Source organism: Bactrocera dorsalis, chromosome 1, assembly GCF_023373825.1.
Source record: "Bactrocera dorsalis isolate Fly_Bdor chromosome 1, ASM2337382v1, whole genome shotgun sequence".
NCBI classification, from domain to species: Eukaryota; Metazoa; Arthropoda; class Insecta; order Diptera; family Tephritidae; genus Bactrocera; species Bactrocera dorsalis.
The window spans coordinates 84,028,606-84,050,965 of NC_064303.1; the positions used below are offsets into that span (position 1 = coordinate 84,028,606).

General features: G+C 37.6%; 1 protein-coding gene across 1 annotated transcript in view; it reads right to left on the reverse strand.

The window, feature by feature from the left end:
• LOC105231088 (insulin-like growth factor-binding protein complex acid labile subunit) overlaps window positions 1–22,360 on the reverse strand; it is a 215,153-nt gene that overhangs the window by 51,427 nt on the left and 141,366 nt on the right. Inside the window, exon 4 of the mRNA XM_049461337.1 lies at window positions 1,012–1,141. Coding sequence (XP_049317294.1) covers window positions 1,012–1,141 — 130 coding nt within the window. The remainder of the gene's footprint in view (window positions 1–1,011; window positions 1,142–22,360) is intronic.

The following is a 22,360-nucleotide window of genomic DNA, read 5'->3' on the forward strand; positions in this document are numbered from 1 at the left end:
TTTAGTTGCAACTGTGGCAAGTGCAGCTTCATTTGAAAGTTTTTTTGTTTATTTTTTTTTTGGCGTTGCTATGCACAACAATGTGGCGCTGCTTTGGCGCACTGACACGCCTATGTTGCTGCAACGCCTGCCATGTTGCCTCTTACGATGTTTGAATTTTTAAGTCCTTGCAGAACTCATTTTTTAATGCACACATACACACACACATCGCTAAGCACTTGTTGTTAGGGCTGCCTATGAACAACATACCCACACGCATACTAATGCATAAATGCATATACCTTTATATGTATGAGTGTGTATGAATTCCACACTAGAAGCTGAAATATTCGAAATTCATGTTTGCAGTTTCGTTTTTCATTTTTGCATTTTTAATTTTTCCGACATTCATTTTTCCACTTTTCCCGATTTTTGCTTCGTTTGCAATTTCTCGCTTGCAACAATTTCCGCTCATGATTTTTTATGCGAAATCTGGCGTAGTTGTTGCCACGCCTGTTTCTTTGCTGCCGCGGAATGGCAGCGCCACACGAATTCTCCGAAGGATGCAAAGCGTTAATGTGAATTGCAAAGTTTCTTCGCCGCGCGCATTGCCATTTGCATTGTGTGAACGCCTCTCAGCGCGCCGTCACTTTCGGGTAGCGCGGCGTGGCGAAACAGCGGCTTGGAAGCGTTTCATTGTGGCTGAAATTATGTACTGTTTACTTTTGTTGTGCGGAACAAAGCGCGTTCGCAATTCGTGCGTTTCATCATTCGCGCGATGCAAGCATAATCTCTTGTAATACTTCTTCTCCAGCGGCATTGTGTTAGCGCATTTAAGATATTTCGTTTATTACAGCAAGGACAATGCTGACAGGCACTGAGGATGCTCGAGTACGTGGCAGTTTGCATGCGAAATTACCCAACAATCATTGTAACGGTAAAAATTTACTTATAACATAAATTTAGCAATGATAATGTGCCGCGCATTCTGCATTTTTCTTTAAAAGAGAAGAAATCGCTGTTGCTACTCACCTTTCGTACAAATCACCTGGCGGCGATTGTGCTCGTCCACGCTGCACGCGCACTCCGTCGGGCAGTTTTGGCCGGTGCCCGTCAGCACGGGCATTGCCAGCAGGCAAATCACGAACCACTGCAGCAGCATCTGAAATGAAACAAGCAAAAAGAGATGTTGGTATTTTATAATAACGAAGTCTCTGCAAAATAAAATTAAAGGAAAAATCTTTGAGGAATTCGTAATAGCAGTGGAAAATATTTCTGATCAAATGAGGAGTTCTTCAGGAGTTGTGTTTAAAGTAAGTCAAAGTGTGAGTGTTCTAAATAACAAAGTTTTATTTTGCGGGCGATTTAGTTCAATAAAAAATTACTTATGTGTCTCTGATATTTAAGGTTGCACAATCATTCATGTAAATAAAACGGATATAATTGAATGCTATGGTCAAGAATTTACTTTTAATAATATAAGAGTTTGGCCATTTGTTTTAAAAACGCACTGGCTGCCCCGAATAAATTCCAGCAAATCCTCTGGTGTACGCCGAAGATATTGACATCATTGGCCTTAACCTGCATACCGTTAGTTCTGCTTTATTCAGAATGGAAAAGAAAGCGAAGCAAATTCGTTTGCAAAGGTGAATACCGCAGTCGATAGAATGATGACGTCATGATAGAGTTCAGCGAGTTAAGGGGTTATATACAGTTAGGAGGTCGAAAAAAAGGCATTTTTCAAGAATTTTTTCTAAGCAAACTATTTGGTTTATTGATTTGTAACTTGGCGGGTATATTATGACAATCTTAACCCTTTCAGCCCCAAAGTTGCTTATAAGCAACTTCTATGTTTGACATCGTCTAAAAAGTCGAATACACAAAAATCTCATTAAAATACATATATGGTTGATCAATTTGAATTCGGGGAATACCAAAGTAACAAGAACATAACGGTTGTGTTATGTTCAATCATGTTATGGCTCATTATTCGAAGCGAAGTTGAGCGTGGCGGTCCTGTGAAAGTTTTGAAGCATATTATTAAAAAATAATTAAAATACTTAAAAGATAAAAGATAAAAAGATAAAAGATTTAAATAATTATACAGTTTTACGAATAAATAGTGAAAGAAAAAAATACAAGTGAAAAAATTAGAAAATATTTTCTATTGTACCGTTAGAATTTTTTGCTTGTGCAAGTTGCTTATAAGCAACTTTGGGCGTTTAGGTCATTCAAATATTAAAATGAGTAAAGCACGAAAAGGGCTGTGTAATGAAGACCTACAGCAGATTTTGCAGATAGACTGGGACAAATCTTCTGACGAAGAGTATGATGAAGATGATGAAGAGTTTTTGGAGAAGGATTTAAAAGAGCTTTTAGAAAATGGTGAAGAATTAGAAATCAATATACTTAAAACTACAAATCAAGAAATTTCTAAAAGATCAGAAAATATGGATGACTTTATTATTGAAAAAGTTGATGTTTCCCAATTGAAATGGAGAAAAAAACCAATCGACTTTCAAGACGTTACTTGGAAAGAGTCAGAAGAAAACATTAACGTAGTAAATAAGCCGATTCAATATTTCAACACTTTTTTTGATGATGCTTTAATCAAATTGATTGTGGAACAGACCAATATGTATTCCCTCCAAGAGTCCGGTAGTGAACTCAATTGCTCAAATGATGACATTCGTCGATTTCTTGGAGTTTTGTTATATTTGGGCGTAGTCCAGTTGCCGGTTTTTAGAATGGCATGGTCGCAAGAATTCAAATTAACAGCAATAAAAGATTCAATGCCGAGAAGCATTTTTCAGAAGCGTCTAGTTCGAAACGCCGTCATGTTGTTGAAGAACCCCCCAACTCAAAGCGATATAATGAAAATGGTCACTGGAAAGTTTGGGGAGAGAAAGGACGATGCCGTCTATGTAAAAACGGAACACCACTCTCAAAATGCTTAAAATGTGGTGTTCATCTATGCTGCAATACGCATAGGAACTGTTTTTTATCTTATCACACTTAAAATACAAAACAAACATATATGTATATGATAAATTAAGAGAAATCCCTTGTATATATATTTTTTCCTTTGCATGTATTTATATCACTCAAATACTGCCCTAAACGCCCAAAGTTGCTTATAAGCAACTTTTAATATCTTTTGATCGAATCACGCTAGAAACCTAAAACTTTTCATGGCAGTTCATTGAGCCATTTTAAGTCGGCAAATCAAGAAAAAAAATTTTTCTCGTGATTGGTTTAAGTGCGGTCCTGAAAGGATTAAACTATATTAATATATTTTTTATTGCCAAAAATAATTATCCGGAACGTTGATATTGCCAACTTTGCAGAGGTCCGCAAAAAAAAGGCCTCTTACGGTGAGCATGATATTTCTGGACTGAATCATCTAAAATGCAAAACCAAATAAATTTCATTAATATAATAAATAATCCAGTGATTGATAGAAGGAATTAGCAAAAAAACTTGTTTGACAAAATGGCGGCTACTCAAAGCAAAAGGTTCGATTTTCGACCAAAATTCGGGTCTTTAATTGTTTATAAAAATAAGAAATATTCATCGGATGGGGAAATCCTTCGATTAATTACTAAAAACTATAATTAAGAAGCTTGTGTAAAAATTTCAGTCCGATCGGTTCAGCCGTTTCTGAGAAATCTTGCTCACTGACTCTGAAAACACCGTTTCGAGAAAAACGAGTTTAAAGTTTTGAAAGCACTTTACATGTAGTCGGCGCGCCTTCACCTTCTATAACTTCGAAAATATTCGTCGGATCGACTTGAAATTTTGTGTGTGTATACTCAGATATATATATATATATATTAAGAAAACGCAAAAGAAAAAAAATCGATTTTTTGAAAATCCTAACTTTATATAACCCCTTAAGAAACAGCGGCTACGCTGAGTAGGTAATTTCGTCTGGATCGATGAAAACATTTCAGCTCTGAGAGTATTCGACACAGTAGCCTCCATTGGAAAGACGAGGGGGAAGGACCTAGCTACAATTGGAAGCTCCAATTAGCGCTTAACAGCGAAAAGGAAGAACAATCGGAGCTGTTGTAAATTAGGCAATAACCACTCAGGCGGTGTCTTGGTCAACAAAAAAAAAAAGAAGAATATGTAGGAGCCTTCTTCTTGGAACCAAAATTCAGGTTAAGTCGTTAGATAATAATGCAAGGTGTTTTTTTTTAGTCATCTTGTTGTCAATAAAGTACTACGTTTTTTGGATTAGGTCGTTTTGATAACTGTTACTTGATTTCAATTCATTTTGGTTTGTGATTTCATAATTAACAGACTAACTCCGGAACATAGTTTGCAAAGCATTCAAATACATAACTAAAATAATGTTTGGATCCTTCTTTGATGTGGATCCAACACCAAGTAATCCGGGCAAATCTACTTTTTCCAAAACACGGAATTGATTGATATTGATCGCAAGCGTAAATACTTTTTTTTTTTATTTTGATGTATGGAAATACCGATACATATGCAAATCAATACGCTTCAACACAATTCATATTGCACATCCGAGCAGAAGTTAAATATCAAAGTTACACTACTTTTCAACAAACCAGAAAGCACTAATTAACTGTAGAATCGATTATTCATGTAGGTGAATTGCTAGAGTATGTGACCACAAATTTCACAAATTACAGAAAACACAAACTAAATAAGTCATTTCATAATTTATAATAACGAAAGCAGTCATTTATCATGACAATTACTGTGCTTGAGAGGTATTTCAAGAAATTTATGCGTTTTCTGACCTCCCGTAAGTAGTTCACAGGTTTCAAATTGCAAAGCACACTTTCGATATGCGTGTCAACTCCAAATTAATTTCCCCAAAGCAATGCATCTAAGTCAAAATGGATTTGTATGAATTTGAGTGTATCAATTTCAGCTTCGGTTAATTTTAATTGCAGTGAAAAACTTAATAAATAATTCAAATGTTTTGATCCAATTTGCGACCGTGCGCAGAAGATTACCCATTTGAAAGTCAAAATCAATGTGAAAAATGTGAAAATGAAAGCATTTCATATCTTCAGAAAGTTGTAAAGATGTGAAAAACAAAGGAGGTTGTATTTGTGAGCGGAGTATTAAGAATAAGTACTGACTAAAACGTCATTTGTCTGGCTGAAATGCAGGCAAAGACATGGTTCCATTTTGTAAAGTGAACACTCTATAAAAGAACACAGAATGATGAAGGATATGGTAAACTTTAACTCATATATAGAATATTACTTTTAAAGATACTTGTTACACCATAAAGTTTCTATCTTTTCGATATTACTTTTCTGGTACGACTACTTTTGTCTTCAAAAAAGGCCTCAGAATGATGACGTTTCAATCCTGTTCGTTGAGTCTTTTCTTGAGGTTTGAGAAAAGGAAAAGGTTGTTGGTGGTCCGATCCCGAAATACGGTGGAAGCAAGTTCAAATACGATTCGAAAAAATTTTGCTATAATTTGGATTTACTTTTGAAACGGTAATTCGAGTGGTTCCGATTTCGCCAGGCACTTAATTTCCACAGAACTTTCATATTCCTAAAAATTGATAAACGATTTGTTTATAGCGTTCTTTTGATATTTGTATCAGCTAATTAATCCGAACTGACCACAGCTGTATCACACTATTAAAAATAGGCACAATAACCTTAAGATAATATCTCCTGGTAAGCCGACATGTTGGCCTAGTGATCGTTACAAAATACCGGATTTAATTGATTTTGCTATAAACAAATATGTTGATCATTCGCACATTATAGTTGATACATGTACTGATCTATTTTCTGATCACTCTCCTGTGCTAATAAAGATATGTGAACAACCCATGTTCGCTGAACCAAAAGTGGGTCTAACATCTTATAAAACGAACTGGCTAAAATATAAAAAATACGTGAGTAGCCACATAAATGTTGAGCACAAAATAAATACAGGAAGAGATATTGACGAAAGCAAATGAGAACTTAATGATATAATAACTAATGCAGCTGTCTTAACAACACCAAACAAAAATATATATGTGACCTGGTCTACGGAAAGATGGCTTAGGTGTCAAAAATTCAATTTTCACTTTTTAGAAACGAGAAACTGACGAAACGAGTTGTTTATTTTTAACAGCTGTTTCCCAGAAAACTAGTTTTCGCACGTTAGCTCCCTTTTCGTAGACCAGGTCACATATAAATAATAGTGAAATAGGAAGACTTGCAAATGGAAAAAAGGCGTGCAAGATGAGAACAGCAGATAAATCGCTCACCTTTCACTCAACTTTAAATGAAATATGTTACACGTAAATTAAAAAAAGCGCTTAAATGCGAAGAAGAATTCAACACAAAAATGTATGTAAAGAAGTTGTGTCCAAATTCAAGCAAGCGAAGTTCCCTTGGAAAGTCCAAAAGTCCATGAAGCCACCAATTGACTCCAACATGCCTATACGAGACTTGGGTGGAAATTGGGCTCGAAGTGACGACGAAAAGGTTAATTGTTTTCCAAATCACCTAGAAAATGTATTTCAACCTTCAATTAAGACTTCACCATCTGAAATTATTGGAATTATAAAAGAACTTAACCCAAAAAAGTCGCCGGGACATGATAATATTTCCCCAAAAATGCTAATTGAGTTACCAATTATTGCTGTAAAGATGCTCACTTTGCTCTTCAATACAATTCTTAGTTTCGGATACTATCCAATTTCATGGAAAAAGCGCAGATTACGAGGTTTGGCAGTTATGTAATAAGACTGATTTTGTTGCCGCGCTTGTGGTAAACCTGTGACCTTGAATTTCCCTTTCTCGTCACGAAAATGGAAAAACGAAATTAAGAGCAACGCGTCGCGATAAAATTTTGCGCCAGGTTGGGCGAAAGAGCTTCGGAAACGTATGCTAAAATTATAAGAGTGTATGGTGATAGTGCTCTTAGTCGTGCCCAGGTCCCAGAAACAAAACGCCAAAGCTCACAATGGTTGTCACCACGCGCCCCCGCCCGAAAAAAGCTCGCATGAGCAAGTCGAATGTGAAAACGATGATTATTGCCTTTTTTGATAGCCGTGGAATCGTCCACAAAGAATTCGTTCCACCGGGGAAAACTGTGAATCAAGCCTACTATTGCCAAGTACTCGAAAGATTGCGAAAACGAGTCAACAGGATCCTTCATCAGTCCCAGTATTTGGCATCTAAAGGGATCGCCGTGTTGCAACAGCCGCCTTATTCGCCCGACATGTCACCCTGTGACTTTTTTGTTTCCTCAAACAAAAATCGGTGGTCAAAGGAACCCATTTTTTGTCGATAACGGAAATCCAGGCGGCCGTGACGAGGGTATTGATGGACATCCCAGTCGAAGCGTTCGAGAAATGCTACGAAGCATGTAAAACGCGCTGGAATCGCTGTATAGTTGCCCAAGGGGACTACTTTGAAGGGGATGACAGAGTTGTAGAATGATTAACAAATAAACAGTTTTTATGGAATCAGTCTCATTACTTAATTGTCATACTTCGTATCTTGCTAGATAAACCTGGGAAACACTTAGCACAGCCGCCTTAATACAGACCAATCAGTCTTCTAAACTATCTTTCTAAAGTATTTGAAAAGTATTACTATCAAAGTTGGCTCCTTTCCTCCATGAAAATAATACAATACCAACGAATCAATTCGGATTTCGTGCGAAACATAGCACGATAGAGCAAGTAAATAGAATTACTAACGAAATAAGAAAAGCATTTGAGCACAGAGAGTACTATTCTGCAATATTTCTAGATGTAGCTCAGGCGTTTGATAGGGTGTGGCACGAAGATCTTTTATATAGGGTGATTTTTTAAGAGCTTGATAACTTTTTAAAAAAAAAAAACGCATAAAATTTGCAAAATCTCATCGGTTCTTTATTTGAAACGTTAGATTGGTTCATGACATTTACTTTTTGAAGATAATTTCATTTAAATGTTGACCGCGGCTGCGTCTTAGGTGGTCCATTCGGAAAGTCCAATTTTGGGCAACTTTTTCGAGCATTTCGGCCGGAATAGCCCGAATTTCTTCGGAAATGTTGTCTTCCAAAGCTGGAATAGTTGCTGGCTTATTTCTGTAGACTTTAGACTTGACGTAGCCCCACAAAAAATAGTCTAAAGGCGTTAAATCGCATGATCTTGGTGGCCAACTTACGGGTCCATTTCTTGAGATGAATTGTTGTCCGAAGTTTTCCCTCAAAATGGCCATAGAATCGCGAGCTGTGTGGCATGTAGCGCCATCTTGTTGAAACCACATGTCAACCAAGTTCAGTTCTTCCATTTTTGGCAACAAAAAGTTTGTTAGCATCGAACGATAGCGATCGCCATTCACCGTAACGTTGCGTCCAACAGCATCTTTGAAAAAATACGGTCCAATGATTCCACCAGCGTACAAACCACACCAAACAGTGCATTTTTCGGGATGCATGGGCAGTTCTTGAACGGCTTCTGGTTGCTCTTCACCCCAAATGCGGCAATTTTGCTTATTTACGTAGCCATTCAACCAGAAATGAGCCTCATCGCTGAACAAAACACGCGCGCGAAACACATTTCGAACCGAACACTGATTTTGGTAATAAAATTCAATGATTTGCAAGCGTTGCTCGTTAGTAAGTCTATTCATGATGAAATGTCAAAGCATACTGAGCATCTTTCTCTTTGACACCATGTCTGAAATCCCACGTGATCTGTCAAATACTAATGCATGAAAATCCTAACCTCAAAAAAATCACCCGTTATAAGATTAAAAAAATTCTAGCCTTAGAATGGACAATTTATGGTGAAAGTAGAAGATTTCATATCTGATAAAAGACAGATAAGACTGGTGTACCACAGGGCAGTGTTTTAGGCCCAACTCTACGAGTATACATCATATATACAGCAGATCTTCCAACAGCTAACAATGTATTTACTTCAACTTTCATGGATGACACAGCTAGTTGAGTCTGGCTAGTTTTTAAATAGATTTAAGATTTTTTAGCTTAATGTTAGGTTTTAAAAAAAGCAGATCCAATAAATAAAATAATATTGAAAAAAAATTTATCTTGATCAACTTCATTCTATGATCATCCAAATTCATTAGGAGATTTCTTGCCATTTTGCATTGATTTCTGCGTATATTCCTCGACCCTAGCCAAGTAGAGACTATTTTAAATAATCGTCAATGTTATGTTTTTCTCAAAATGTAGTCTTTCATTACCACACCAAGTTTTATTTACACAATTTTTAAAACTAAGATAAATTCGTGCAAAGCCGAGCATGTTTTTGTAAAGAAACAGTTAAAATCTCCTTATTAGCACCAGTGAGTTATTGACTGAATTCGAACGTGTCTCGGAAAAAGTAAGATTGCGATGCCGCAGAAATTCATTTGATCGCGTTTTATCGCAGAAAACATCGGTATAGTTTTACGAAATTTCAATTGCTAATTTTTTGAGAAATTTTGAAGGAAGAGATTTTTTGCTAAAAAATTGCTGGTTTGTTATTGTAAAATAATAAGTGGTAATAAATATAAAAATAGCTCTCCTGCGTTACCTCGCAGATATTACAGATGCTATGAGGACACTAACTTTGAAAATTTGAGTTGTTGTTTTTGGAAAAATAAAGTGTCATTCCTTTAACGGGTTTTCCATGTCCTGCACTCGATTTCGCACAATACATATGCTCATATGCAGGACTCGGGCAGATCAATATATTTTTAACGATCCAAATATTTTCTAGAGAAGAGAATTTCAATTTTGTGTTTACCTTTCATAATGGAATGAGCTTGTAGCTTTTGACTGACGTTTCAAACAGATTTCGCTTGAATTGATGGTGCAATGGTGATGGTGTTTATTTCGGCTCTGATGCCCAAGCACAATCAGCCGAGATCCATTTTCACTCTGCACATCCCTTTCTACGTTTCGATTTTCAGCACAGCAGCTGCGTGAATTAAGCTCAAATTAAGCCATTAGGCATTGGAAACTTTTTCAAAAGCTGGGCTGAGCCTTTCCGGTGAGCGGCGGCAGCAGCAGAGAGCCACACAAGCAACGAAATACGGACAAAACAGCTTACAACTAAAAGCCAGCAATCAACTGCCAAATGCCACTAACAAACATAACATCAACAACAAAAAGAGCAAAGTCTGCAACAAATCAGTAAACCCAATCGACTTGCAAACCCACACTGACTGACTGACAACTCACAGGCGCTTGCCGACTGAACTATTCATTGCATAAAAGAGCTCCATTCTAACAGTGCGGGAGGAGGCGGGGCCAAAGTGCAGATAGCTGCTATTAAGACCTGGTAGAAGCGGGAGGAAAGCTTGTTGGTGGCGAAAAAGAAATTTGCTTAAATGTTATCGGTATCAACTTTCAACGCTGAGCAGCACTTAAGCAGCTGCTGCGATGACGTTGGCGGCGACGCTGACGTCAAAGTCAAAGCAAAGCGGCAGTGACAATGGCAGTGCAGAAGAAGACTCGGATTAGAAGACTTCCTGTCACTGTGCCGGCTAAGTGTTCGATTGTTATTGTTGCTGAAGGCACAAGTGATTATGTGTCAGTGTTTGTGTGAAGGGGAAATGGTAATGATGAGACAGAACAGTTTAGCGGCAAAGCATCAACTGCAAAGTGGCAAGTGGCATGCAGCATGTGGCGAATTCGGCAGCAAAGTATTGAACGGTTGTTGTGAATGGTGAATGGCAAGCCATGAATGCCTGTAGTTGAACATATGTGGCAAGAGCTTAGCTTTTTTAGAAAGGCAACGAGTCGACGCGCGAATGTATTGCATAAAAGCCGGTATGGAGAGCCGCTTGAAATAGGATATGTTAGTCAATTACACGTGCCATTGGCTCTTTTGATGCGAGCACGTCACTCAAAGGTTAAGTTCATGACCGCTGCCACACTGTGCACACATAGCGTCAGTTCGGTGTGCGTTGGTTGGCAGTCTGCGTGTAATCGAATATAATAAATCAAATAAAGCGGCTTCTTGTGTGGCAGTGAAGTGTTCTTTGTATTGAAGACCACGAAAATTTGACCGCCAACCGACGTGCAACAAAGTAGCAAAATTAGTTGCAAGCGAATTACTGCTTCTTATAAGAGCAAGGAAATATGAAGTGTTACTTTAGCATTGTGACCACTCAAAGAGGTGCATATTTCTGGGTCAAAATATCTTCAGCTGGGGTAGTCAGCATTTTAGGAAGTTTGTATATATGTACATATACTTATACACAGAAAATCATTTTCAAAGAAAGAATTTATATGGCGATAACTCTAACTTTTTTAACCCGTCAGCAAAATATGTGTTTTGAAGGTCTACATAGGAGCTTTCTGATATTTACCATTGAATCGAAATATCGCCAACGTTCGCAGAAATTCATTTTAATTGCAATTAACTAGCGTCACGCCCAGCGGAAGAGCCGAGTGCGTATCGCCCACTTTGCATGATCGACCCGATGGCCAAAATGTTGCAAAGACTGATTTGCACACGCCTGGAACGTCACCTGTATTATCTGAAAACGAATTTTTATTCAGAAGGCATTGGTCCGCATTAGACGCTATCGGACATTGCGTCCAAAGCCAGCTGTCACACTTGACGTGAATAACTCGGCTTACTGGCCACATATACTGAGGGTATAAGAGACGAGAAACACCCCGAGGTATCTGTTGAGAACAATTAGCAGCTATTTCTGTGAGAGACTACTGCTTTACGATACCGATGCAGGTCCATCTACATGGTGACAGGTGGGGTACCACATGTCTCCGTACTAGGGCCATTACTATGGAATGTGCTGTACGATGGGGGTGCTACGCTGCCCAAAGAAGCACAGATAATTGGCAATGCGGACGATATTGCCGTAATGATCGTAGCTAGAAAACTTATTCAAATACAGAATATATGCAATAAGACCGTGGCGAAAATTAAAGACGGAACCACGAAAACTAAGCTGCGCCTTGCAGATGAAAAAAAAGGGCAGTGCTTATCATGCGCAGAAAAACGCTAGAAACAGTCACCCTGGACATTGTTAGCTATAATGTTGTCTCGCCAAAAACATTGAGGTACATTGGCGTTATGATCGACACGAGGCTCAATTTCAAGGCGCACATTGAAAAAGCCTGTGGTAAGGCGGCTACAGTGACTGCCGTCTTGTCGAAAATCATGGCAAATATTGGTGGCCCAAGCCAAAGTAGGATAGCCAATGCTTATGTACGCAGCTCCGATATGAGGGACAACCCTGCGTCAAAAAACATATGTCAATGAGGCAAAGGCCTAGTCTGCGTTATGCGCTCTTACAGTTTGGCTACGATGACGAAACAAAATGTTGCTTCAGCGTAAATGCCACAGAAAACGTAGAGCACACCTTTTTCTCCTGCTCCAGGTATGTAGTGGAAAGAACTACCATAGAAAAGCGAACAAATGAAACTCCATCCCGAAGGAGTAAAACGAAATCTAAGCATCTCAGCTACAATCTATGAGTTACAACTTTGAAGTTTCTTATGAGCAAACTGCCATTTTAAATTTCTAAAAGTCTCTCACATTTCTTAACTACTTGACACTGAGTTTCATACATACCTTTACGCCGTTATGTCTCCCAAAAAAGGGGTCGAGAACACTTATCACACCTCCACAAGATAACGAAAATAAGCGTCTGCAGCACTTGATCAATAGACAAACAAGAATTAATGTGTTCACTTAGTTTCTAAGCTTCTTCTTCCAAGTAGCTCACGGGGGAACGTGTGCGCGTTCTGTAATTAGAACCATGAGGAAGCGGTAAAGGATTCCACTGCGCTCCGAACAAATGACAGCCCTATTAAAAGGATAACACCAGTGAATATGCACAGCCAAGTGCACTCAACCTAAGATACATATATGCGAGACAATGTAAGGAAATACTGATGCACATGCATTTGGCCTAACCGCTGTTCTGTTTATGCAATTAAGCAGTTCACTGGTCGGAATTGATAAACAGCCACACACTCAGGAAGGGGATATCAAAAGGGAATTTTATCGATGCATTTGCTAAGATGTATTGGTTCAGTGCAGTGCTGACTTGAGAGACAACAAACAACTTTATTTGAGTTGAATGAATGAAAACCTCTGCTTTTCTCTTCTCTAGAAAATATGGTACAAAGCGCCAGTGAGTAAATAATTACTTTAAAAATAGAACCTTGTCAACGTACTCTTCTAGAGCCTTTTTAGAGCTAGTAAGATGTCGAATAACAATCCAAAATATTTATTGAATATTTCCCAAAAAAAGGAGCTTTGATACGAGTATATGTAATACTTTTACAAATTTGCAACACTGCTGTCAGGATTGCCATCTCGAACGCATCCAAAAAGTTAAAATAATAAACGGGCATGCCAAAGGCTCTTTTAACTATTATAGATCCACAAGCTCGATACATAAATTTAGTGTCAATGTGCTGACTATCGAGAAGGATGGTAAGATTCTTAAAGACGATGAGTTGGACTCAGTAGAAGGACAAGCGACAGAAGCAATAAATTCAGATGTTGATAATTCATTTCATTAATTAGATGTTAGGTTAGCATAGAGTGTTGGTCTCTCCCCAAGGCAGGGGATCACACTTAGTCTGTACATAACATCCTATGTAAAACCATATGGAAGCTCTTGTATCTCGATACTTGCTATCGAAAATGCGCTCCGAACCTATCATTCTATCTATTTTATTTATGCTTTCCGACTACCAGAATGACATGAAACGTGCTATTACTGGTGATGATCTTGGACCTATGCCCACGACACAGAGACATAGCTCAATCGATATCGTACCGCAATCACCGTATTCGCCTGCTTTATTTCCGCGCGACTTTTAGCTATTCCGCAAACTCAAGCGACCGCTCCTGGAAAACCGTTTTGAATAAATTGAAGACATTAAACGTGAACCGCTACGCGAATTTAATACTATTCCCAAAATTGACTTTAACAACTATTTCCAGGATTGGGAAAAATGTAGGCACAAGTGTATTGGGTCTAAGAGGGATAATTTTGAGGGAAACGATATAGGTATTGAAGAATAAATTAAGAATTTTAAAATTATGAACAAAGTCGTACTATTTCTTGCGCAAAGTAGTAATTACATAAATGCTGTTACATTAAATAATTTGCTTCCATGCCAAACTAAAATTAAATAAATCTTATTGCTTGCTAAAAATATTGAAAACCTCGAAGGGCAGAAAGCAGAAAATTTTTATAACATAATATATTACATAATTTGCGCTGCTATTTTCGGACTTATTCTCTTCCTTCCAACCACTGCAATAAATGCCAACACAGCATTTGTACTCAGCCGGGAAATTAGTTTTGAAGCGCTTTTCTGTGTTTTGTTTCTGTTTTTTGTTTTATTCCATTAATTTTTTTTAGAAATTAGGCCAATTTAAATGACCCCAACCGCCTTACGCCCACCAGTTTTGTGCAGTTTCGCTATGGCCTTTATTGTTGTTGTAGCCATTGATGCGCATTAATGTAAATAGCAGGCAACTTGTTCCCCATTTTGTTATTGTGAATTATATCCAATTTATTATTTGAAATAATATTTCGAGCGTGAATGTAATTTATCAATTTATAGTCCGCCAGCCGACGCTATTCAAAAAGTGAAGCAGCGTAATATTCAATATTCCGTTATTCCGCCAACGGTCCAACATTTGCCGCACGCCACCGTCACCCTTTTTGGTCGCCGGCTACGCTTCGGGCGTAGCATTATTGGTCCGGCGCGGGATGTAGGGTTTTTGGTGGCTGGTAGTTAAGTGGCTTGGGGCAGGTGCCGCGCATTATTCCCATTCACGGCTCGAGTTGCTCACTTCAGCGGAAAACTGTAATTGCCAATAAATGTGTTCATGAATTTTAATGTCGGCTATTTTTCGGCAAAATGCTGAGAGCACCGTTAAAGGATAAGCATAATTCATTTGAAGGTTGCATTCTGTTTTTGTTAGAACATTATTTATTTAGCAGCTGATTGTGGTAGTTCGAGGCTTCGTAGGGAAAGCTTAGATACCTTTTGCGCAGAGGGAGGTTTTACCAATGGGTATATTAACTTCACTTGAAGTGGCCTTGGTGGTTTTGTGCCTGTCTACAATTTGCAAATCGTAGGCTGGAAATTGTTGAGAAATTGTTCCTAATTGATGATCTTTGAACGTGGAATATTTTGATAGAAAAAGTAATCTTAAGCATACGTTATCTTTTTAATAAATAAACTTTGGAATTTTTAAGACTTCTAATGACGATTTCAAATGTAGTTTCCCCCTAACCTTATTTTCAATTACTGAATCACTTTTTTTAATAATAAAAAAATTTATTTCCTTCAAATTAGAAAGTATTTGATAGTAATGAAGGACATTCTATAATCTCTGCAGTTTTAAAAGTTATAGGCGCATGTATCAACCCTAACTATCTTTAAAATGTCTTGGATGAAAGTTCTTATACATATTGGGATAAGCACCCGGAAAGATCGTTGAAGACACCCCTCGTTCTGGTCGACCTTTAGTCTCTTAAACTGTCGAATATATTAAAAAGCTGCAAGATATGGTGCTTGAAAATCTTCAGGCAAGTATTCGAGAGATAACAAGCAAGCTTGACGTCTCCCGCGAGTCCGTTCGAATGATTTTGGGAATAGTTTGGGTATGAAACGCGTTCTTGTTTGACTCGCCCCGGTAAAGCCGATCTATTTTGTAAAATAGTACCGGAAACAAGTCTCATTCCGTTCTCACATTCATGGGGAGTATTACAAGCATATAATAATAATGAATAACTGCCGAAGAAAGAAGGTTTATGAGTTTAACGTGGATGGAAATGGAGGGAAAAAACGAGACGAAACAAAAAAAAAAAAAAAGAAACACTCCGAAGCCATTTAAAAACAAAAAGTAATGTTGATTGTTTTTTCGGTATTCGTAATTTGGTGCGTCATGAATTTTTTCCGGAGAGACAAGCGAACAATATCTAGTTCTATTTGGCCGTATTGAGGCGTTTGCTTGAGAACATCTGTCGAAAACGGCCGGAATTGTGGAATAATAATTCATATTACACGATGATAGTGCACCATTGTATCGAGCCACGATTGTGATAGAATTTAAAGCCAAAAACGCAACCACCGTATTTACCAGATTTGTTTCCGTGTGATTTTTCGTCGTTCGCCAAACTGATATTCTCACTCCGTGGAATCCGTTTTCAATCGATCGAAGGGATAATACAAAAATCGCTGAAAGAGATGAAGGTCATCACCAAAGTGCTTATGAAAAGTGTTTCGAGGACTGAAAACTCGTTGACATAGGTTGTATGTACTATTTAGTGCAGACCTCTTTCAAGGCGACAAAACAAATAGTGGTGAATAATTAAATATACAAATTTAATTAATACAAATTTGTTGTTATTGACTGTGTTTCTCTTTTTCAATAGTTTCGAATTCAACTTTACATGGAAGGTTGGAATGTTATAACCAATTTGCCAGTAGCTAAATTCTGCATTAAACATAGAGCTCTCATACTAGTATACCAGTTGATTCTACTAACTCGAAGCAACAGCTCAATTATTATTTAATAAAATGTATGTGTGTGCATTACAATAGATATGGCAACATTGCACACACTTTACTCACTGAACTGGAAACAATAAAAATGCTAACGGCATAATTGCACAAAAAGTGCGTTAGCAAAACATATTAAAGGTTTAAAATCAGCTTCCAGTCACGTGCCGCCACATTAGATTCATCGATGATTTGTATTGTGCTGCCAGCGGCAATATGTCAAATTAATCGCTATGAATTTTAAGTAATTGGATTGGCGCCGCTCGTCGACAATCAATTGGAATTCAAAATAGGATCAATAAATAAATAAATTATGACTGTTTGTTAATTGATTGACTTTGAACGTCTGATCGCAGCTCCAGCGAACGTGTTCGAAATAAATAATTTATAGCTCATTGCACTAAATTGATTTAAAATCCACTTTAAGCTGCGATTAAAAGCAACAAATATATTTTTAGTGCAAAATTGTAATTAAATTTAAAGCCTTTTACTCTTTCAGTATCAAACCCCTTGCAAATTGTGCAAAACTAGAATGCGTGCTGCTTGTTTGTTTTTTGTGGTAGCGCCGTGGTGGGTCAGTGTCACAATTTCTCGCGCCACCCTCGCACTTTGCCGCGCTAAATCTTCAGCGGCATTACACTATTGCAGGGGCAAGCATAAAGTGTTGTAATCGTCGTGTCTTTCCCTTTGACCTTGTGCTGGAACAAGCGTTTGCAAATTGCCGTGAGATGGCGGAGATATGTTTGCTTTCCTTGGCTGCAGCAATATAAGCGTTGACTGCCCTGTTGGAAACTTTTACAGCAAATATAAGATACGTAAGTTTATACAAATTGAAATATGTAATAATTTTTTATATTTGAAGTCAATAAATACAATATAATGGATATAAATATTTGAAAGCACATTACATTTGGTGAGTCCTCCTTTTGCCAGTGAGTCCGAGTAGGATAAAGCACGGACAAACGTCTGTTGGACTCTGCATTAAAGTTTTGAAGCCAAGTTTCAATACGAGGAGACTTTACCAAAAGCCAACAATTGTCCAATGTTAGTTATTATAAATGTGTATATGTGAGTTTAATGAAAGAACTTATACAGAGTCTATCAGAAAATGGGAATATTTTCTTTAGGCTATGTCTGTTGAATTGATTTCCTTTATGTTACCATATATTTCTTGGTAAACTTTAAACAAAATCAAATCAAAATATCTATTAATTTTTAAATTAGTACTTTTACACATGGCTTATAATAGTATAGTTAGGGCAATCAACTGAACATAAAGACGTAATATGAGTTTCTAAAACCAGATGTAACCATTATTGTGAAATGCTACCGACAAGAGCTCATCAAATTGAAGCGGGCAGTTGTCGAACAATTCTCGGAATTTGGAAAAAAGTGGCTGTGAGGTTTTGTCTCACTCACTTTATAGCCCAGGCCTTGCCCCTTCTGACTACCATTTGTTCCCGTTGATTAAAAACTCCCTCATTAGGATACTGTTCACATATGAACAGAGTATCAGCCAAGTCGGTTGACCTTGATCCGTTGGAATGGAATGGATTGCCAGAAAGATTGGAAAAAATGAGTGGTTACATGGGTTCACGGGTTTCAAAAAATCGAATTTGTTTTTTATCTTATCAAATTCTATAATACCTTTAGAATATTGTCCTAAATTTTCAAGTTGATTCGAATAATAGTTTCGAAGATACAGCCTTGAGAGCTTGTGCGCTCGGGGATGGGCTAAGTACGCCGTCTTTAAACGTGTTTTTCTCGAAACTGTTTGTTTGAAGGTGGTTGGCAAGATTTCGTGAGAACTGCTTTACCGATTTTCATGAAATTTTAAATAGGGCTTTGAGATACAATTCTTAAAGATTTGTAAGCAGGATTTTTTTCGATTAAAACTTTTGAAAAAAAAAAATGCCGCGAAATTTACACTGGAATTTTTATTGTTTTTTTTTGTAAAAATGTCTGCCAAAAATCCAATTATCAGCTTTTTTTCCTTCGTCCAAGTGCTAAGTTATGTGTTTAATCAAATCACTTATGTTTTTATACTCTCGTAACAAAGTTGATAAGTATTATAGTTTTGTTCACATAACGGTTGTTTGTAAGTCCTAAAACTAAAAGAGTCAGATATATGGTTATATATACCAAAGTGATCAGGGTGACGAGTAGAGGTGAAATCCGGATGTCTGTCTGTCCGTCCGTCCGTGCAAGCTGTAACTTGAGTAAAAATTGAGATATCATGATGAAACTTGGTACACGTATTTCTTGGCTCCATGAAAAGGTTAAGTTCGAAGATGGGCAAAATCGGCTCACTGCCACGCCCACAAAATGGCGAAAACCGAAAACCTATAAAGTTTCATACCTAAGCCATAAATAAAGATATTAAAGTGAAATTTGGCACAAAGGATCGCATTAGGGAGGGGCATATTTGGACGTAATGTTTTTGGAAAAGTGGGCGTGGTCCCGCCCCCTACTAAGTTTTTTGTATATATCTCGGAAACTACTATAGCTATGTCAATCAAACTCTATAGAGTCGTTTCCTTCAGGCATTTCCATATACAGTTCAAAAATGGAAGAAATTGGATAATAACCACGCCCACCTCCCATACAAAGGTTATGTTGAAAATCACGAAAAGTGCGTTAACCGACTAACAAAAAACGTCAGAAACACAAAATTTTACGGAAGAGATGGCAAAAGGAAGCTGCACCCAGGCTTTTTTTCTTTAATTTAAAATGGGCGTGGCGTCGCCCACTTATGGACCAAAAACCATATCTCAGGAACTACTCTACCGATTTAAATGAAATTCGGTGTATAAAATTTTCTTAGCACCCTGATGACATGTTCGAAATATGGGTGAAATCGGTTCACAACCACGCCTTCTTCCAATATAACGCTATTCCATCTGATGCCTTCTCTGTATAATATATACATTAGGAACCAAAGATGATAGCGGAATAACACTTTACACAAATACGGCATTTGAGCTGAGGTATCCCTTGTGGAAAAATTGTCGTGATCGGACTATAACTTTTCAAGGTCCCTGATATCAAACACGAAGAACTCAGTGCCTAACCTAACCCAACCTAATTTTTCAAAGAAAATATCGGTAAATCTCTCAGAATTTAATTCTAATTAATTTTACAGCAAAATAAAAAAATATGTAAATGGCGGATAATGAAATCTCGATTATCACTTTATTATGCGAGAGTATAAAATGTTCGGTGACACCCGAACTTAGCCCTTTCTTACTTGTTTACTGTATGTTGGTATCTTGCCAACGCGAGCGCATCTTTTTTCCGAGGGGTCACCGGAAATAGCGCCGCAATGGCCGAGTTTAAAATATTTTTTTTTTTCCCAAAAATTCTAGAATTACTTTGTTAATATTGTATGTTTATAATAATAAAAAAATTTTATTACAACATTTTATTTTTTTTTATAAAAATTTTTTTAAAATAGGCTCTTTTTTGTCCGAGGAAACCCATGTAACCCCATAAAGAAGTGTAAAAATTTTGGAAAAATCCTCAGTTATAAGTGCAATATTTCTTAACGACTTAGACGTTCAGAATTTTGCTCCATTTTCGAAGTCTTGTGTAACGTATTTATTGTTTGAATATTCCTACAGACCTTTTTCACTTTATGTATTCCAACACTTTATTAGTTTAAATGTATACAACCGCACACATGGCAAACACATATAAGCAGCGAAAGGTAAAAACCGTGTTACAGCAATTTTGCTAGTTATCTGCTTAGTTATAGGGCAACATCCACCGACACACACTTACAGGCACATGGAAATAGCCGCTTTAATGGCAATTTCTGCAGCTTAAAAGTACAGCATAATAATGTGTGCGCGCCTTGGCGCTCGCTCCAAATTTTTCAATATCACAGCAGGTTTAACGCTCGCGCTCATAGCCCGTGTGCATACAAATATGTGGAAGCATGAATGTGTGTATGTGTGTGTGGCGCACGTGATGCTACTTGCCCACAAATGCGACAACTGCATATTACGAACGCTTTAAACATAAATATGGAGACACGACATATACATATGGCGATGAAGATAGAGACGCTTGAAGCAGTTAAACGCTCTTCCCTCCGCCGCACGCACACACTCGCACAAAAGCTAAACGAGTCTGCGAATTCGTGCACGTACTATTTAAGTAATCGCTACAAACGCTTTCCACACCAGCGACAAAGTGAAAGCGTTTACCAAAGTTGGCTGCCGACCGACTCCGCCTGACCAGGCGCAATATATTGCCGAAAGGTTGTAAGGCAACCGAGTCGTTCGTGAAGCAGCGCAATTACACGGGCATCTTCTCGCCTACTTCGACTTAAGCCGCTTATTACACTTGTCTCTCCTCCCATGAAGTGGTGAAGTGGACGTGTGACTGGCATTGTTTGGCTGCGGCTTGCCGCTTAGTCTAGAAACGTGTATATTTGTCTCTCGTGTTCTACTGCCGAACATTTGTATCATGTCCACATACATGTATACATAAATATCTAGCAACCCAGAATATTGATAAACCGAAAATTTGGAGAATTTGTTGTCGCACGTGATGATTTTAGGGTTTGTGACGCAACTCCTTTTATATTAAAGTAAATACCGCACGTTTTCAATGGGATGCTGTCAAAATAATTGACAGAGTATAGTTTTGTAAGGCTATAATAAATGCGGCTAATGAAACTATGGATTAAATGGCTATAAATATTTCTGTGTAGTTGAAGTTAATGCGCATAAAAGTGTGATTGATGATTTTTATTAATACCAGCAGGAGTGAAATTATTACGTGCTTATAATTCTTCTGTTTTGATATCCGTGTTAGATTACTACGACAAAATAATAGTAATACCTTGTTAATAATTTTGAAGGTCTTAATTCCCAATACACTTTTGTCAACGTCTTTTCGATGCATCAAAACAGTTGTTAAAGTCAATTTCAATGCTTTATCGTGATGTCAAGAGTGCCAAGAGTAGTCGGGCCGTAATTCCGGCATCTTCTTACGAATAGCTTCGCGCAAACGACACACAACACTCAACTATTATTCCTTGTTGACAGTTTTCTAGTCAGAAGTAATACGCAGTGAACCACACCTCGGTAATCGAAGGAAACTATCAACATAACTTTGACTTTTGACCTGCTTTGACTTTTTTTTACCTCGGCTCAGCTTTGTCACTGCTACTTCCGATTTTTCAAAGATATCAATAAGATCTCGGACTGGTAGTGGTCGATTTTCAACCATCAGTTTCATTATTTTATTGACGTTGACATTGATCATCAGTTGATTTAGCTGGACGTCCTGGACGTGGTTCGTCGTCAAAGCGTTCTCGACTCTCTTTGAATAATTTGTACAAATCAAAAACACTAACATTCTGAACATTTTGGCATCAGAAATTTGATTCTGCATACAAATTTTAATGAAACTTCTTTGTTGAATAATTTCACTTATCGTGAGAACCGCCAATACACTCAGAAAGACAATCGTATACTAAATAGTAATAATTATTTTGATGTGAAATTTGATATAAATATCACGAAATTTATTTATCTTATCAATGGAATAATTCTTCAGGATGAAAAATTGCTTGTACATGACCTCGGTGGATAAAAAATAACCAAAGTTCCTGCTTACTCTTCATAGAAGACTCTATAAAAACATGATTGGAATACTCATTGGACACAGTCCGGTGGTGGCTTACACCTGGTGAATGGAGCCGATAGATCGGAATGATTGCAGAAATTATGAAGAGTAAGGCATTAGGAAAAATTGAGCTACTCTTGTGCACTTGTCCCGCACTAGCAAAGCAACGCTTCAAATATTTGCGGTCCTTACGGTATGAAACATTGGAAGATGTGCTGATAGTGAGTCC